The sequence below is a fragment of the Xiphophorus couchianus genome, chromosome 11 (assembly GCF_001444195.1).
Source record: "Xiphophorus couchianus chromosome 11, X_couchianus-1.0, whole genome shotgun sequence".
Lineage (NCBI taxonomy): Eukaryota > Metazoa > Chordata > Actinopteri > Cyprinodontiformes > Poeciliidae > Xiphophorus > Xiphophorus couchianus.
The window spans coordinates 3,085,598-3,101,798 of record NC_040238.1 but is presented as its reverse complement, the minus strand read 5'-3'; the positions used below and the strand labels follow the sequence as shown (position 1 = coordinate 3,101,798).

At 37.6% G+C, this 16,201-nt stretch overlaps 1 protein-coding gene and 1 long non-coding RNA gene across 3 annotated transcripts in view; one reads left to right on the top strand and one right to left on the bottom strand.

The window, feature by feature from the left end:
* Positions 1–6,674: 6,674 nt before the first annotated feature.
* The window catches only part of LOC114153547 (uncharacterized), a 75,367-nt gene continuing 65,840 nt past the window's right edge, over positions 6,675–16,201 (bottom strand). The window contains exon 3 of the long non-coding RNA XR_003597348.1: positions 6,675–6,860. This is a non-coding gene — a long non-coding RNA (uncharacterized LOC114153547). The remainder of the gene's footprint in view (positions 6,861–16,201) is intronic.
* The window catches only part of kctd16b (potassium channel tetramerization domain containing 16b), a 107,609-nt gene continuing 98,266 nt past the window's right edge, over positions 6,859–16,201 (top strand). For both annotated transcript variants that reach the window (XM_028032161.1, XM_028032162.1), the window contains exon 1: positions 6,859–8,322. In XM_028032161.1, the coding sequence (XP_027887962.1) occupies positions 7,494–8,322 (829 nt within the window). In that variant the 5' untranslated portion in view covers positions 6,859–7,493. The remainder of the gene's footprint in view (positions 8,323–16,201) is intronic.

Here is a 16,201-nt window from a genome sequence, read left to right as displayed (position 1 = left end):
AAAAATATAGTATACTGAACATCTTTTCAGAATTTGCCAAATAGATTTTACTGGTATTAGATGGAAAGTAAAATTGGATGCTATGCCTTTAAAATGGCTTTACAGTTTAAAATACTTCTAGAGATTTGGTTCCATCAAGTGATTTGTCACACTGAGGACCTGCGAAACTATTCTTTAATCCCAAGAGTCTGTGAGAACTCCACAGGAAAACCTGGCAAGAAAGAGATATGTTGTGCTGTGACAAGGACACACTCCTACACACGGACAGAAACGACACACTGCAGGAAAGCTGACTGTGAAAGTAAACGAGCACGGCTATCTGCTCCTTTGCAGAGTTCCCTTGTGAACCGTAAGCCGAGGCCGAGGGGCCGAGGGAGAGTGGATGCTTAGCAACATCTAGTCTACATAGTTCTCCATGTCAACAGGGTGAGCATCCCTTTAGGCTCCATGATCCCTGCTTAGGGCTGCCCCACAGAGGAATGGTGCTACAAATGCAAATACTTTGAGAAATAGAAGTCCACTGACAACAAAGAAAGTTTATTTGTCAAGCTCTTGGAACAATAATGGTTGGACATGGGGGATGAGGAGGAAGTTAAAAAAAACTTTAATAAATCAAAGATATCTCTATTTAAATGAATAACATTTTAAAATGTAATTTTAACATCGTAGCTAAAAATTGGTTTAATGTATGTTTCTACCAGTTTTGCACCTTAGAGGCAAACTTTTTGGTTTTACATGATATCTCAAATTAAGTCCAATTAGATGTTTTGTATCTGAATATCAGTCATCAGGTCTTGCCACATTGCTATCTAGATGAGTTCTGGCCTTTGACTGGACCTCATCTTCAGAGTTACACTGACCTCTAGTCTGCTTCTCTGATAAGTCCCCTCTTTGCCTGGCTAGTCAGTTCGAGTTAATGGCCAGATTTAGGTTAAATTACCTTAACTTGGACAATATTTGCTCATCTGGCATGCTTTTCTTAATGTAAAATATTTTTATTATCTTTCCACTTCACTTTTACTCAGTAGATTCTCTTGATTTATCACATTAAATTCTAGTAAGTTACATGGAACTGTTGCTGTCGTGACAAAAAGGCACAGGATATATCATTCCTGAATCATTCAGAATCTGAGTATGTTGAACTTGGAATGGTTCCGGTTCCATTCTGGGTGTGATGTACATCTCATCGCAGCTCATCTGCGTCTCTGCATAAAACAATGAATCAGGACTGGCACACAGTCTGAATCATTGGATGCTTCCTTTTTTTACACGAAGAGATGAATAATAATTTCTTCCTTCTCTCCAGAGCTATCACATCCTGCCATCCTTTCACAACACCCACAACTTCATTGTGGCCAACTGCTCTCCGAGTGCCACATGGTGCAAACTGAATCAATCTCCCACTATTGTAAGGCTGAAGCAAGATGTTGCCTTTAAGTTTGACATCCACAATCATGATTTTGTTGTCTTTTGTATATAGCAGTCATAGATAATGCCTTCCATTAGAAACATTGATACTTGGTCAAAACCTGCTGTGCAAAAATTCTAAAGGTCAACACATTACTTCTCAGAACATTTTTAGGCAACAGGTATTTTGTCTTTTGGTCACATAGACTAATATTAATCAGTCAACCATCAATTGGTTAAATTCTCCTTAAGATCAAGGTAAAGTATAATTTTGTGCATTTATGGATCAACAATAAAGCATATTTAGCATTTTCTGTGTAAGTGAAAGTCACAATTTGCTGCAAAAAAAACATGCATCTAGTAGATGGACCAACAGTCAGTATAAAACCTTCACAATAAAAGAGAACTTAAAGTTGGAATTGCTTAGATGTAAATATAAGTAGAATTTCTTGGGAGCACATACAAAATCATGTTTACATTCTTCATCCAGTCTGACTGAACCTGACCTATTAAAGCCAGGTGTAATAGCAACAAGACATGTTTTTTCAAGGTATGAAGTAATAAGGCTATGCATACTTGCTAGACTTTTAAGATTTTTATTTGTGTCAATCTTTTATTTTAAAAAGGCCTGATAAAATATATTGACTGCATTGGTTGTTTGACCACATTTTATTGGCTGGTGTAACAAATTATGTCACAGCATTATAATCAAGTATGCAAACATCTTTGCATTGCATTCATATGAACTACAACTATGAATCCAAAGTAGAATTGAAATCAGTTTAGTCCCACGCTCGCCTGCAGATTGGGTCAGTTAGTGAGGTAACAGCTGCTGCAGCCAAGAAAAGAGTTCAGATTTTCAACTTTTCTGCTCCAAGTGCTGTGTTTGAGCAGAAAAGCTTTCCGCTTATCGTGCCTCTGGTCAACCTGCTCTGCTCTGGCTGCCAAAACTGCTGTAATGTTCAGTGGACCTACGGTTAAATAAACTTGTCTCCTGGGAGAACAGTGTAAAGAAAACTGCAGAGGCTTGTGTACAAACTGGATAAAGAGAGGTCTAAAGAGCAATGTGTAGTAGTGCCACAAGAAATCTAACTGAAATTTCTTCTTGAACAAATAAAAATACTTAGACAAGGTCACTTAGTTGCTCTGTTGTAAACATTACACAGCTAAGAAAACAGAGGAATTTGTTTTAATTTGACAGCATCTTGGGCCAATTTAGGCTCTTCTCTCTGGAAGAACATGTTTGTCCTTTTAACTATTAAATCTTCATGTGGATATTTGTTGATTATTTTGTGCATCTAAAACTGTTTTATAGGTTCTCTTAGATGTGATCAGCTAAAAATAGTTTATTTGATGAAGAAAAAGAAATCTGGGGCACTTGGGTTTGTTACTGATTCCCACGACGACTTCATGGAGTTTACGTTTGAAGATCAATGCTGCATGGAGCAAACATGCCATAATGAGGTTTGTTCACGTATCGCTACCAGGCTGAAAAGCCTGGTGAATTTGAACAGCAGTCACCTCCCCTCACTGCTGCTTTGTGATCCAAATAGATATATATATATATATTTTGGCAGTAATAAATAAATAAATATAGAATCGTGGCTGAAAATAGCTTTCCTTTTTTAAAAGGAATGGCAATGTTTCATTTTCTAGCAGCACTCTGGTCATGGTTGCAGGTGCAGCAGGGCGTGAAGACATGTTTCCTCAGGTTCCTCCTTTTCTTTTTTGTAATTCAAATTATTTATCCAGCTGCATTTTTTTCAACATAGTGCGTTTGTATCAGTATTCAAGCCATTTATCCCAAGTTACACGCATAAAGAATCAATCAAAGGAAAGCAAGACCTCTCAATGAACAATTAAAAAAAGATGGCTGATAAGAGAGAGAAAAATGTTTAAATATCACTAGTAGATAGCAACAGCAAAGTCTGGGGCTGGGACATTAAAGTAAATTTTTTTTAACAATAATCTTTTGTTTAATGTATCCGTACCCATCTTTAGCAGAAGAGCTAATAACTGTGAATTATGAGAGTGCTATATCTTTCTACTTTCTTTTAGAAATTGTTCTAAATGACTTTTTCACAAATATTATGACATTTATTTTGTACAACTAAATAAAAATGGAGTGATAACCCAGTTGCATAAGTGTGTACAGCTTTTAGCTATACGTTTGTTGAAATATGTTTCAACTCGGTTTCAACATTCAGAATTTTTTGATAGTCAAAGCACCACATATCTTGACTTTGATCACTGCAGTTTGCAGAGGTTGTTTGGATCTTTGAACTTATGAAGACACCTCTTGACCTCTGATCTCTTCAGGTGACCCCTCAGATTTGGACTTTAGCAAGGCTCTTCCAAAACTTTTGTAATATGTACTTATGCATACAGCAGCTTTTTATGTTTGTAAAAGTTTGCAGAATTGAACAACTCCAACTACAAATAGTTATTTTTGTAATCAACATGTACTGCTCTTGGTTTCTTTAATAATGGCCTTCTTAGTGTTCCCCAATTACACTACCTAAAAAATTTGCATAATGCCTTTCTAATGGTTAATGCAGTGCCTCATAGGTGACAAAGGAGAGCTGGTTTAGTTTGTTTTGCACTTTTACCTTTTCCTGAATGAGAGCAGACTTTCAGGAGCGGTATGGACAAACAACTTATCTACCATGAAGCTTTTAACTCATAGACTGTTTAAAACTAAAATCATTTCCATTCTCAGGCACTGCAAATGTTCAGACCTGAAAAATGAATGAATAAATAAATAATGATCCCTTTCTGAGAGCACAGGGAGTCACTGTAGTAAATATCCCCCCTCTCCGAGTGAAGGGGATTTATGCATTGAATGTCCGCTTGCTGTACTTGTAGATTTCTCATCGCCTGGCATCATTCAGTGAGCGGCGGTAATGAGAGATGGAAGTGCGAGAAGTATGCTGTTTATTTCAACCATCTGTGACTGGACTGAAAATTCCCTTTAATAGATTTTTTTGTGCATTGCACAGAAAGAAAGTGACTGTGCTCACAAGCAGATCTGTGTCAAGGAAGAGAAGCACCCATGATTTAGTTGTAAGAGCAATAAGTCGATTTCTTTTTCAAGTGAAAAATTTAAAATATCTCTGAGCTGGTGGTGGCCCTCATGGAAAAATAATAAATTATGAATGTCACTGCTGTGCTTGGGGACTGAATATTTTATCATACATTTTGTAGGAACAAATGCAAAACTGATTAAACGAATTTTGAGAGTTAAAAAAAATGTCAGAGGGAAACTATAGTGGGTGTGAAAGCCTGTGAATGAGGTTTTACCAAGAAGCTTTGAGATACAGTGCATTAAAAGAGGTTTTCATATCCTTTGAACTTTTCCACATTTCTTCACATCACAATCACAAACGTCCATTATTTGTTTGGGACTTCATGAGATAGATCAACTCAAAGTAGAATATAACTGTAAAGTAAAAGAAAATCCATAATTGTTTTTATATATATAAAAAATAAACAATATAGAATTTCCTTTCATTTCTCAATGATGTGCTACTTTGTGTTGGTCTATCACATAAAATGTTTTTTTGTCATTCAAAAATGAGAAAAAGTTAAAGGGGTAGAAATACAAATACAGAAATGCAAGGCAGTATTTTCAATATTTCACTATGTTTGTATGTTTGTATAACTTATCATGCATCAAACAGTAATGCTCTGGTTGTCTTTGTGGTTGTCGTTTTATATTATAAGATATTTTGGAAGAGAGACAGAGGAAACAAGTTTAACTCCTAGCAGATGGTCAATCATGATGTAAGCTGACATCTTGTTTTTCTTGGTATATAATTGTACTTCCTGAACAAATGATTACAGATTGAACTTGTGTTAATGCTACTGTAAAAAAACACTCAAATTATACTTTAAGAAATGCAGCAAAATAAATCACTTTAATGTTGCATGTCACACCATTAAAGTTGCAATACGCAAGAATATTAATAGGACTGATCTTAGAGTGCAATGAAATCTAATCTGATAATTCTATCGCACATCATTAAATTCAGCATTTATTACCGTAGCATTTAATCTATTTTTGTCAAATCTACATAAACATGTTTTCATTAAATGATGAGTTAATATTGTTCAGAACAGTCAGTTAAAAGCCATTTTGAAAACCATGTATACTTTTCCTTCCAGTTCATAATTATACATCACTGGTCAATTGGCCTGTCTACTGTCTCACAGGACACCTTTAAAAATATTTTAAAGTTCATGGTTGTTACCTGAGAAAATGTGAAAAGATTTATGGGTTGTTTTTATTTTTTTCTACACTGATAAATAAATTCAAAACAGTACTTATATTTACATCTTGCTTTGCAGAGTGTCTGTAAATTCTGCAAGAATGTGTTTTGTTTTCACTTCAATGCCTGTTTGCTTATATGTCTTTTGGTGTGAGGGTTATATGTGCAGATAAAGAAAAAAATACATATATAGAAACTTTTTTGAAAATTAATAGTTTGAATATCTGAACAGTTTAAGTGTTTATTTTATTTGAATTTCATCCAACCAGAAAAGGAACCTAGAATCTCAATTACAAGGGCACTCTGTCAATTAGTGCTAAAATAGAGCAAGCCATTAGATTCACACACAATAAACATTGAAGGTCACCAAAAACATATTCACAAATACAAACAAAACTTAAATTAGTCCAATTACATATGACAACATATGTAATTGGACTAATCAAGCAAAATTATCAGTCAAAGTATTGTTTAAAATTTTGATGAGGTTTATCTTTCACGCATCAGGAACACTTTCTGTCAACTAAACAGCTGTAACGGTGTGGGGTCCCTCCATAGTCTGGGAAGGAGAAAACAGAAGAGGGCGCTGTTGGGCGTTTTTTGAACCGAGGAGAGAAACCCCACACGTTGTTCCCGCTCAGTTACACTGAGAATCGCTCATCTGGGCTGTAAATATTTTATCTCTAGGAAAGTAAATATCCAAATACATTTCTGGAAAAGGCAAATCTGGTAATATTTAAATTGGAAAATCCATATTTGATTTATTGAAAGAAGCTTATAGCAAATCGAATCAAGCTGCAGACCATATTAATGTAGAAATAAAGGCACAAAGATGGATGCAGTACTGGCTGTGAAATCCCGAAAACTTTAAATTTGACTCATAAACAAGTTTGCTCATTTTATTGCAACGGCACGGCCTTCATGCATTATACATGTAGGATTACAAGTGTGATAAATATCGAAGAAAATGCACAATTGTGTTTTTTGTTTTGTTTTTTCTTACAGAACGTGCATGTGTGTTAGTATGACTGTGTGAACTAGAGGAAGAGGAGGGGGGACAGCACAGCAGAGGAGAGAAAAGAAGACACCACCCAACTCTGTCGGGAAGGGGAGGCTGAGGAGGAGAGCAGCACCACGGACAGCTCCCTGTAGCAGCGGCAGCGGCGGCGGCGCGGACTTTCTGCTCTGAAAGAAAAAAAAAACAGAACACATGGATTTTGATTTTTATACAATTTAAGAAGAGCAAAGAACATCTATTTTTATGACTGTAAGGACAGAACACAGAATCAGCAGCGAAGTTTCTCATCACTTCAAGGCGTTTTTTCTCCCCCCTGTTTGGACTATATCCTAAAAATAAGTTGATCTACTTTCTTCGAATGGAAAGCTTTTTTCTTTGTTTGGAAATACTACCAGGAACAAAAAAAAAAAAAAAACGCATGCAAGGCAAGTTTTCTTCACTCAATTCATTAAGGTTTCTTTCAGCGTACATATAATGCTGTTTTCCCCAGAGGCAGTCTACTGCCTGCAGCCACTAATGTGAGCCTCTAATTCAGTTTTCCACTCTCGCAGCACTGATTCTTTTCTTCCTCCACCAAAGTCACCCAGGAGGCGAGCTGCATGCCCAGCAACGGATAAATAAACATACACTAGTGGGTTTTAATGTTACCGAATTAATGTCGATGGAGGGAAAACGTAAAAGGGGATGGTTCTGAGATGAAGTTGGAGACTCTGTCACCAAATACAGGAGGACGCACCTTTTGACAGCCTTTATTTCTATTTTTTCATTATATTGAAAGCTCCTGCAGGGAGACGAAAAGAATGGCGCTGAGTGGAAACTGCAGAACTATTCCCAAAGACCTGCAGGCTTCAGTTCAGAACAGTTTCCCAGATGTTGTTGAGTTAAACGTAGGAGGGCAGGTTTATTACACCCGCCACTCAACTTTGGTGGGGACCCCGAATTCGTTGCTCGGTAAGCTGTTCTCCTCCAAAAAAGACGCATCTAACGATTTGGCGAGAGACCCCAAGGGCCGGTTCTTCATCGATAGGGACGGGTTTTTATTCCGATATGTTCTGGACTACCTCCGGGACAAGCAAGTCGTCCTCCCGGACCACTTCCCCGAGAAAGGGAGGCTCCGGAAAGAGGCAGAATACTTCCAGCTGCCCGACCTGGTGAAGCTTTTGACCCCAGAAGACATCAAGCACAGTCCGGACGACTTCTTTCACAGCGACCACGAAGATGGCTCTCAGGGTAGCGACCACCGACAGTGCCCTCCGCCCTCTCTGGTCCCCGCGGACAGGAAGAGCGGTTTCATCACGGTGGGATACCGGGGGTCGTGCACCATGGGCCGGGAGAGCCAGAGCGACGCCAAGTTCAGGAGAGTACCTCGGATACTGATCTGCGGCAGGGTGGCTCTGGCTAAAGAGGTGTTCGGGGAGACTCTAAACGAGAGCCGGGATCCGGACAGGACCCCGGAGCGATACACCTCCCGGTTTTATCTCAAGTTCAAGCATCTGGAGAGAGCGTTTGATATGTTGTCGGAGTGCGGTTTCCAGATGGTGGCCTGCAACTCCTCAGTCACAGCCTCGTTTGTCAACCAGCACACAGAGGACAAGATTTGGTCCAGCTACACTGAATACGTCTTCTACCGTAAGTGTGAAAATCTTTGTTATCGTGTTTTGCAGAGGGCAGTGGCGGTGCACGGTTGGATGGTGTCCTGGGACTTTGTGGGGGTGGTACTCCCAGTTACGTCCAGAACCAGACCGCTCAAGTCTTAACTAAACTGCTTCTTAATCAACCGGTCAGACAGAAACTTGTGGTTTAATGAATGGCAAATACACAAATAGTTATTTTATAGTTTATAGTATACTTTTGTAGCATTTTATGAAACTTTTTTTAGGGTTTAAAATGAATAATGGATTCATCATGCAGGAAACATTCACAGTTTGATAGTGAATCAAACTGTTAAATGTATCTGATTGATAATTTCTTTTCCATGTACTGTCTGGGGTCCAACTTCATGTTCACTGTGACTGGGAATTATTCACTCCCAAAATGACAGAGTTCTATGTGTGCTCATTTCTTAAACCAATTAAACTGGATGCTTCTCCCCTACCATACTTACCATACTGCCTTTATGACACAACTGCTATAACCAAAAGAGTCAGAAAAATAAACGTCAATTTGTTTTCTATAACCAGTTAATTCTTACAGTTTGACTATAGTTTGGTACTGATGCCAAAGAACTCAAAAAGAAACCTTGACTCGACAGGAAGACCATGAAAACCCCATACAGGAAGGTCTTGAGAAGGGTGAACCAAGACCCTCTTGCTGCAAAGCAAGAGTGCAAACTGTACCATAGTTCATCCAGTAGCAGTATTTGCTTACTGTAATAAAACACATTTAATGTTAGCTGGTGGGACTCAATTGGAAGTATGGACTTCATGTAACCCTTGGCCAGCTCGACAAATGACCACTAGGAGGCGCACCTGATTTGCCTGGAGACTTTATAAAAACATCTAAAAAATCTGATTGGTAGAGAGCAGCTTTTTTGTATCAGAGTGCTAAAACTCATACATTCGGTCTAATTTCCTTTGACACAATGCAAAACATTTTTAATCAGAGCTTTCTGATTTTATGAGAGATTTGGGTAAATAAATGCCTCATGTTTATCTCTCTGGAACCGCAGGGTACGTCTTCTAGGCTGCAGGCATGCACAAAATATTTCCACGCTTGGTTGGAATCTGAAGGGTTTTTTTGAACCGTGTGGAACAAAACCAATTAGAGATCACCTCTCATAATTGGGGTTAAGTCAAGGCGTTGTTATCACTCAGTGGAAGCAACAAACACTTAACTGACAAGCTAATTTGTGTTTTAATCTCACTGTGTTCAAACCTATTACAGCATGTTGCAGCATTTGGCTGGATCTCCTGCAAGAGTTTAAATTTCAGAAGATTTAACCAGATTTTAATCATTTCCCCTCAGCACTGAGGAAGCTGTCAGAGCAGTGATCTGTCATGGGGTCTGCCATTTCTCATCACGGTGCAATTTGCTTCTCCACCTCCTCTCTCTTTCAACCAGCCAGCACTTTCTTTCAACTTCTTGCACTTCCTTCTGGCTTTGCTATTGCTATCCTTCCAATTCTCCATCTGTGCGGCTCGCTAGCTGCTATTTAGGATTCCTGAGGGGGAGGGTGTAGGAAAGAGCTCATCATGTGTTTTATAGTGGCTGTTGTAAGATTTTATGAAGCCACAAAATGATCCATATTCTTTCACATAACAGTGCATGAGTTATCTCAAATCTGTGCCTGAATTCTTTGCACAATTACCAAAAACAAAGACAAAGTTTTCTCTTTAATCCAAAGAGCTTTTAGCACTGAGCAGGCTTGACAGGACAGAAAAGAAAAAGAGAAAAGAATAAATAAAATAATGCTGCAGTGCTGAAAATGACATAAAAAAAATTTGGATGGTGTCATGCAATGGGCAAGTGGGTGATTATTTCATCCTGAAGATAATTAAATGCTGAAAATATTTTCTCTCTTTTTCAAATCACTTAAAAAACACCTTGCACTGAACACGCATACACACATACACAAGTGCAGCTTTTGGCATAGCCTTGCGGTATTACTCACGTCTTGACACATTCAATCACATACTTTCATTTTTTATCAGTATTGTATGTAACAACACAACACACAGTAGTACATTAGTAAAGTAGAAGGAAATGAATACGAACATCGACATTTTCTTATCAAATGTCTTAATGCCCTCAATAACCTGCAGTGTTCCTGGATCTTCATGATGCTATTTGTGCACTCATGTTCTCAAATAAAGCTTTGAGGCCTTCATAGGAGCGTCGTATTTAAACAGAGTTTACATTACATGCCATGTGTCATTTTCATTCTATTTCTCAATTATGCACAACTTTGCATTGGTTGGTGGAATAAAATCCTAATAAAATATGTTAAAGTTCATTTTCTTAATGTGACAAATGCAATCTTTCACATCTCAGTCCTCAGTGTGTGGTGAATTTGTCCGGTGTCAAAATTAAATAAAATATATTTTTCTCATTTATTGTGATGTAGAATTTATTGCAAACAGTATTAATCCTTGATTTTTTTCTGAATTCAAGGAAGAAAAAAAGCTTTTGAAAATGTCTTCATATTTACATAATAGCATTAGGAATTGAAAGTAACACATCTCTTCAGGCATATTGTTATCCCTCATCTTCTTGTAACAGATTTCGGTCTTTTTCTTCTATAAAATTGATCCATGCATTCTGTATCAAGGATAAGTTGGAACAATAGTCTCATACTAAGCGAGTGAAGAATAGCCTTTTTGTTGTGCTGTGTATTTCTACTGTAAGATCTTATATTAGTGATTCTCCTGAGCTTAAAGTCCCTCCTTCCTGTGGGAGAAACCTCACTTGATTATCTTATCACACCCACTAATATGTAAATGTTGGTTACAATCTGGTAATAAATTAGTTCCTGCAATGGTTAAATAATTCAAAGAAAATTCATGAAACTCAGACTTAAGTGAACCGAGGATCTCAGAGTCTCAATTATATTGAGGGAGACAATTTTTCTGTCTGTTTCTGCCTCAGTCCATTTGTTTCCTTTGGGAAAGAGTCAGAGCAAACATTTTTCTGATTTGAGTGTGTACTCAAGGAAGAAAATGTTTCCTTTTTCGAGTCACAGGAGGTCACTCGTAGTTTCAGTTAAACAGTATCAGACAGCTTGCTAAGCTGCCATCATCAATACACAGAGTGAGAATCTGTTGGAAGTGGGAAATATAAATCCTGGAGTTTTTCAAGATCAATATTAAAAGTGCACCGAAGTTATTTTAGCTGTGGTTATCTAATAGCTTACATTAAAAATATCAAAAATATTTTTAAAGTATTTTTTGGGTTGACTTTAGCCTGGTAAAAAACCAACAACTTGTTCTAAGCTTTGCTTCATGCAGAGAATCTGGACACTCAGCTAATGAGAAATGATTGCTTCCTGAAATGGTGGACTCTGTTGAAGTTTTCAATTTTACCCAATCACTAATGTTTGGTTGCAACTTATGTAATGCTTAATGAAGCTTACCCGAAATTGCGTGGACTGTAAACGACTCCAGGGGGAGTAGCGACATCTTTGCCAGCAGTAAAATGTCTCCTTGTCCTCTGACTTTAATTGCTCAATACTTGGAAGTGTGGCCAACAAACACAATGAATGGCTTTGTTTACTTTCTCAACTGCTATTGCTAAGCTTCATTTTAAAAATGGATGAATGCCTGAATGTAGTGAAGCGCTTTGTGGTCTGACAAGAAAGTCAGCCATAATGGTGAAAGTTCATTATGTTAGTTTTGAAAGCTGGGCAGTATAAGGTACACCTGTGCACTAATCATGATGTCAGATCAGCATTGATGTGGCACACCTGTGAGGTGGGATGGATTATCTCAGCAAAGCAGAAGACCTCACTATCAAACATTTAGACAGATTTGTGGACAACATTTGAAAGAAATGGTAATATTGTTTATCTGGAATGAATTTTAGATCTTTGAGTCCATCTCATGAAAAATGGGAGCAAAAACAAAAGTGTTGCGTTTATATTTTTTGTTGAGTGTAGTAGTTACCACTGGTTTGTAAATTCTCCTCATGCATCCGTAGGTTCTCTGTGGGCACTCAGGCTTTCTCCCACAGTAAAAGAAGACATGCATTATTCTGGCACGGTAAATTGCCTTTAGGTGCCCTTAGGTGCTTGGTGTATACCAGCCTTCTCTCACAACCCTGCAAGTATCCAGAAAGTATGGAGAATGGTTGGATGGATAGTGCTTTGTAAAAACTTTTGACTTACAATATTCTAAAAAAAAAAACATACAAACCCAGAGACGAGTATGGTAACCCACAGATGTGAGAAGGAAGCATTTTTCCTTTTTCTAATAAAAACCAGATTGCATTTAGCACTTGTGAAAACTGAAATTAAAGAATGTTTTGCATTCAGGTTTGAATATTCACAGCTTAAAAGTATTATCAAATCCTTCAGGTGGCTGACAATAAAAACAAGTGAATAGGCGATTTTCTTGCAATGTCATGCGACAAAACTAAAAAAATGTGGTAGTTTATGAAACATTTCAAAACATGTTGCAAAGTGCCTCATAAAAATACAATTTGCTCATTTTTCATTTTCTTAATCGTAGGTTTAATGTCTACCTATTTTGATTTGACTTTCTTTCAGTTAATTGTAATGTGTATTTATTTATTTATTTATTTATCTAGTAAAGAGAATGCTGACTGTCAAACTTCTAAGTCCCAGTTTTGATATTATCACATGTTGACACAGCTACCAGCTGCTAAGGAAGCACATGAGAATAATTTAGTGGGCTGGATTCAGGATAACTGAGCTCTGCATTAATGGCCTCCATGAAACACAATGACAATGACTCTGGCTCTCATAACTCCCAAACGTAGCTCTAACAAGGTAAATCAAGTAGTGGTGAGAGCTGCTAACAGGAGAAGCAAACACAGCTTGTTAATGCAATACCTGGCAGCATATCTGTGGGCTGCTGTTGCATCTTCTTGCTTACTGACAAAAGTAACAGCTTCTGGATTTTGCCAACAGTTGCTCATTAGGAGCAACTCACTTGGAGCTGAGGGTCTTTACTTCAATGCAAACTGTACACACAATAAGATGCACACTCATCAAGAATGCAGGGCACACAACAGCAACCAAGTAGTTATGTGAAAGCATACATGCTCCCTGAGAAGCATGCAGGGAGCTTGTTTAATGCTGTAGTCACACAGTGAATTAAATGCATCATCTGACAGACTCTTGTTTATTTGACTAGCTCTTCTCTACCCCACCCCATCCTCTGTTTTCGTCCTCTTCCATCTCTTTTCCCCTTGTCTTCTCCTTTCATGTATTGTCATTTTGCTCCAGTCAATCACAGCTGTCTTTTCTCTCTCGTCTTGGTTCCCACCTTCCCCTCTCTCCACTCTTCATTTCGCTGCGCTGCAGGGACAGGGAGCACAGTGGCGGCACCAGTTGCCTTTACATGCCTGACTGCACCGTCACGCCTCCTGTCTCACTTCTTATTCATATCTCTGTCTGTCTGCCCACCGCCACCAATTTTGCATCAACCGTCAAATTCGGCTGTCTCATTTCAGATTTGTGTGATATCAGGTCTGATTTTTATATTTTGACCAGGCTTTACTCAACTGTGTGCTTTTAAAATTAAAATACAATTGTTGAGAGGTCTTCCAATTGACTTTTACACAATGAAGAAAATTTCTCAGCTCAGAGTAGAAGAATCTGACTACCCGGTACAGTTCTGCCCTTAACCTTATCGATCAGCTACGGGATAAATTGCGGCATCAGCTCCGATCTAGATCTTCCTAATTTCACCTCAGACATGCTGATGCTGCTGAATGGCTGCAAACCCTCACAGCCGGACTCTTTTCAGAACAGAGGAATCTAGTTTATATTATAATTGCTGTGTTTTTATTATGTCTGTAACAAAAAAATGGTTTCTATGATCCATGTTCACATATATGTGCTTATATTATTACCTATGATGCCTCAACATGCCATCTACTGTTATTTTAAACAATAACTGATTAGTACTGATACCCACTTGACAGCTGAGTAGCTTTTAGCAATTAAGATTAGACAATTAAGTCAGAAGTTTACATACATGTATAACGTTCATTAATTTTTATTTAATTCTGGGCTTTTTTTTAACTGTATTGTGAACTCATTATATGAAAAACAATTTTGATTTGACTAATAATTGGTGAAACGTCACTCAGTATGTTGGACATGAACCATAGCTATCAACAAGCTTCTGGGATAATTCTGACCGGACCAGTCTTCTGATCAGAAATAGAAGAGCTCATTTTAATTGGATGGTTTCCTGGCACTGACTCGGCTTTTAAGCCACGTCCATACATTTTCATTAGGGCTGAGGTCAGAGTCATTCCCGAAGCCTAATGTCAGCCTCCAATATCCATTCTAGTTTTGACTAGACTAGTTTTGATGTGGGTTTCACTGGAATACCCAGTTGTGTCCAGGTTTCCCTCATCTTACTCAAAATACCAGATGAAAATAAATTGGTCACAATGATCAAAAGAACACTTCAACACCACTGGAATTACACACACACTTCACTGCAAGAAACCAGTTTAAGTGAGCTTCCCCAATTCTGAAATCATTGGACAAATACTCAGACAGCACAGTGTTGATGACTATAAAAAATGTTTGATTACTTTCCAGCTTAGCAAAGGACAATCATCCGAATGTTATTGTTTAACCAGCATGAATAATTCTGATCCCATGTGAAATAGACAGATAACCCACAATTCATTCATGTGTTTGAAATGTGTTTAGATTGTTTGCTGTAATGTCAGTTCACTGCTAAAAGCAAATGGTTTGAATACAACAATAAAAGCTCCAAATGTATATTTATATTCCTATAATGGATGAAGCAGCTCTTAGAGAGAAGCAAGACCTCTGTGTTTGAAATAGCTTTAATTGACGACAATGTGATCTAAAGATAAACAATACATTCTTTAGCACTAAACACAAACTCATTTGTCTTTTGCTGACTAAATAGTGGAGATGCTAGTTCATCAAAGCAATAACACTTTTTGTTTTGATGCTGAAATTATTGTTGAATGAATAGGGGCAAGCTGCCCAAGTAAAAACTGTTTAGACATGGACGCTGATCTCAGTCAATATGGTCACCGGCAGTTTATAATGTAGTTCTGCCCTTATAATAATTATGCAACACAAAGACAAAACTGTTTTGGTCATTTCTACAGCATGGATATTAAAAACAAACTTTTCTTCTCTAAACATTTTTATAAAAACTTTTTAAATTATATCAGATCAGATATTAAACTTGATTTCCTGAGGCACCCTGGACTACTGTAATTACTTAAAAACTATGCAGCTTATCATTTCTTGCTAATGGTGATTAATTTGAAATATAAGAGATATTTTTGAATTACTCTCTAAAAGCATCCACAACACTTTGATGAGATTACTTACTTAACATGACAGATCTGTAAGGAAGATAAATGCAGAGTGCGCTCTCTTTATGCTGTGAAAATGGGGTGTTTTTTCTAACTTTGTCTGCAAAAAACTATCAAATGAAATCTGTGTCCTTGAATTTAGTGTTCAGTCCACTGCTGCTCAAAGCTAATCGAGCTATAGTAAAAATAAATGTTTGGAGTTTTATTTGTAAAAAATGTTTAAAAGTGTGTATCATCTGCCTTCCATTTCACAATTATGTTTATAAAATCTCAATAAAAGACCTTAAAGTTTGTGGTTGGAGCGTAATAACATTCGGACAGATTCAAAAGTTACAAACACCTTTATATGACTCTGTATCTTTTATCCTGGTTGTTTGTGTTCAGTAACTGACATTTAATTTCCAGGTTCACCGAAAGAACTCTAAAATTGCCCACTTGAAAGATTCAATTTTTTCATGCCAAACGCCTCAGCCTCTTAGGTCAATTTCAACTTGTTATTCAATACCCAGATTCA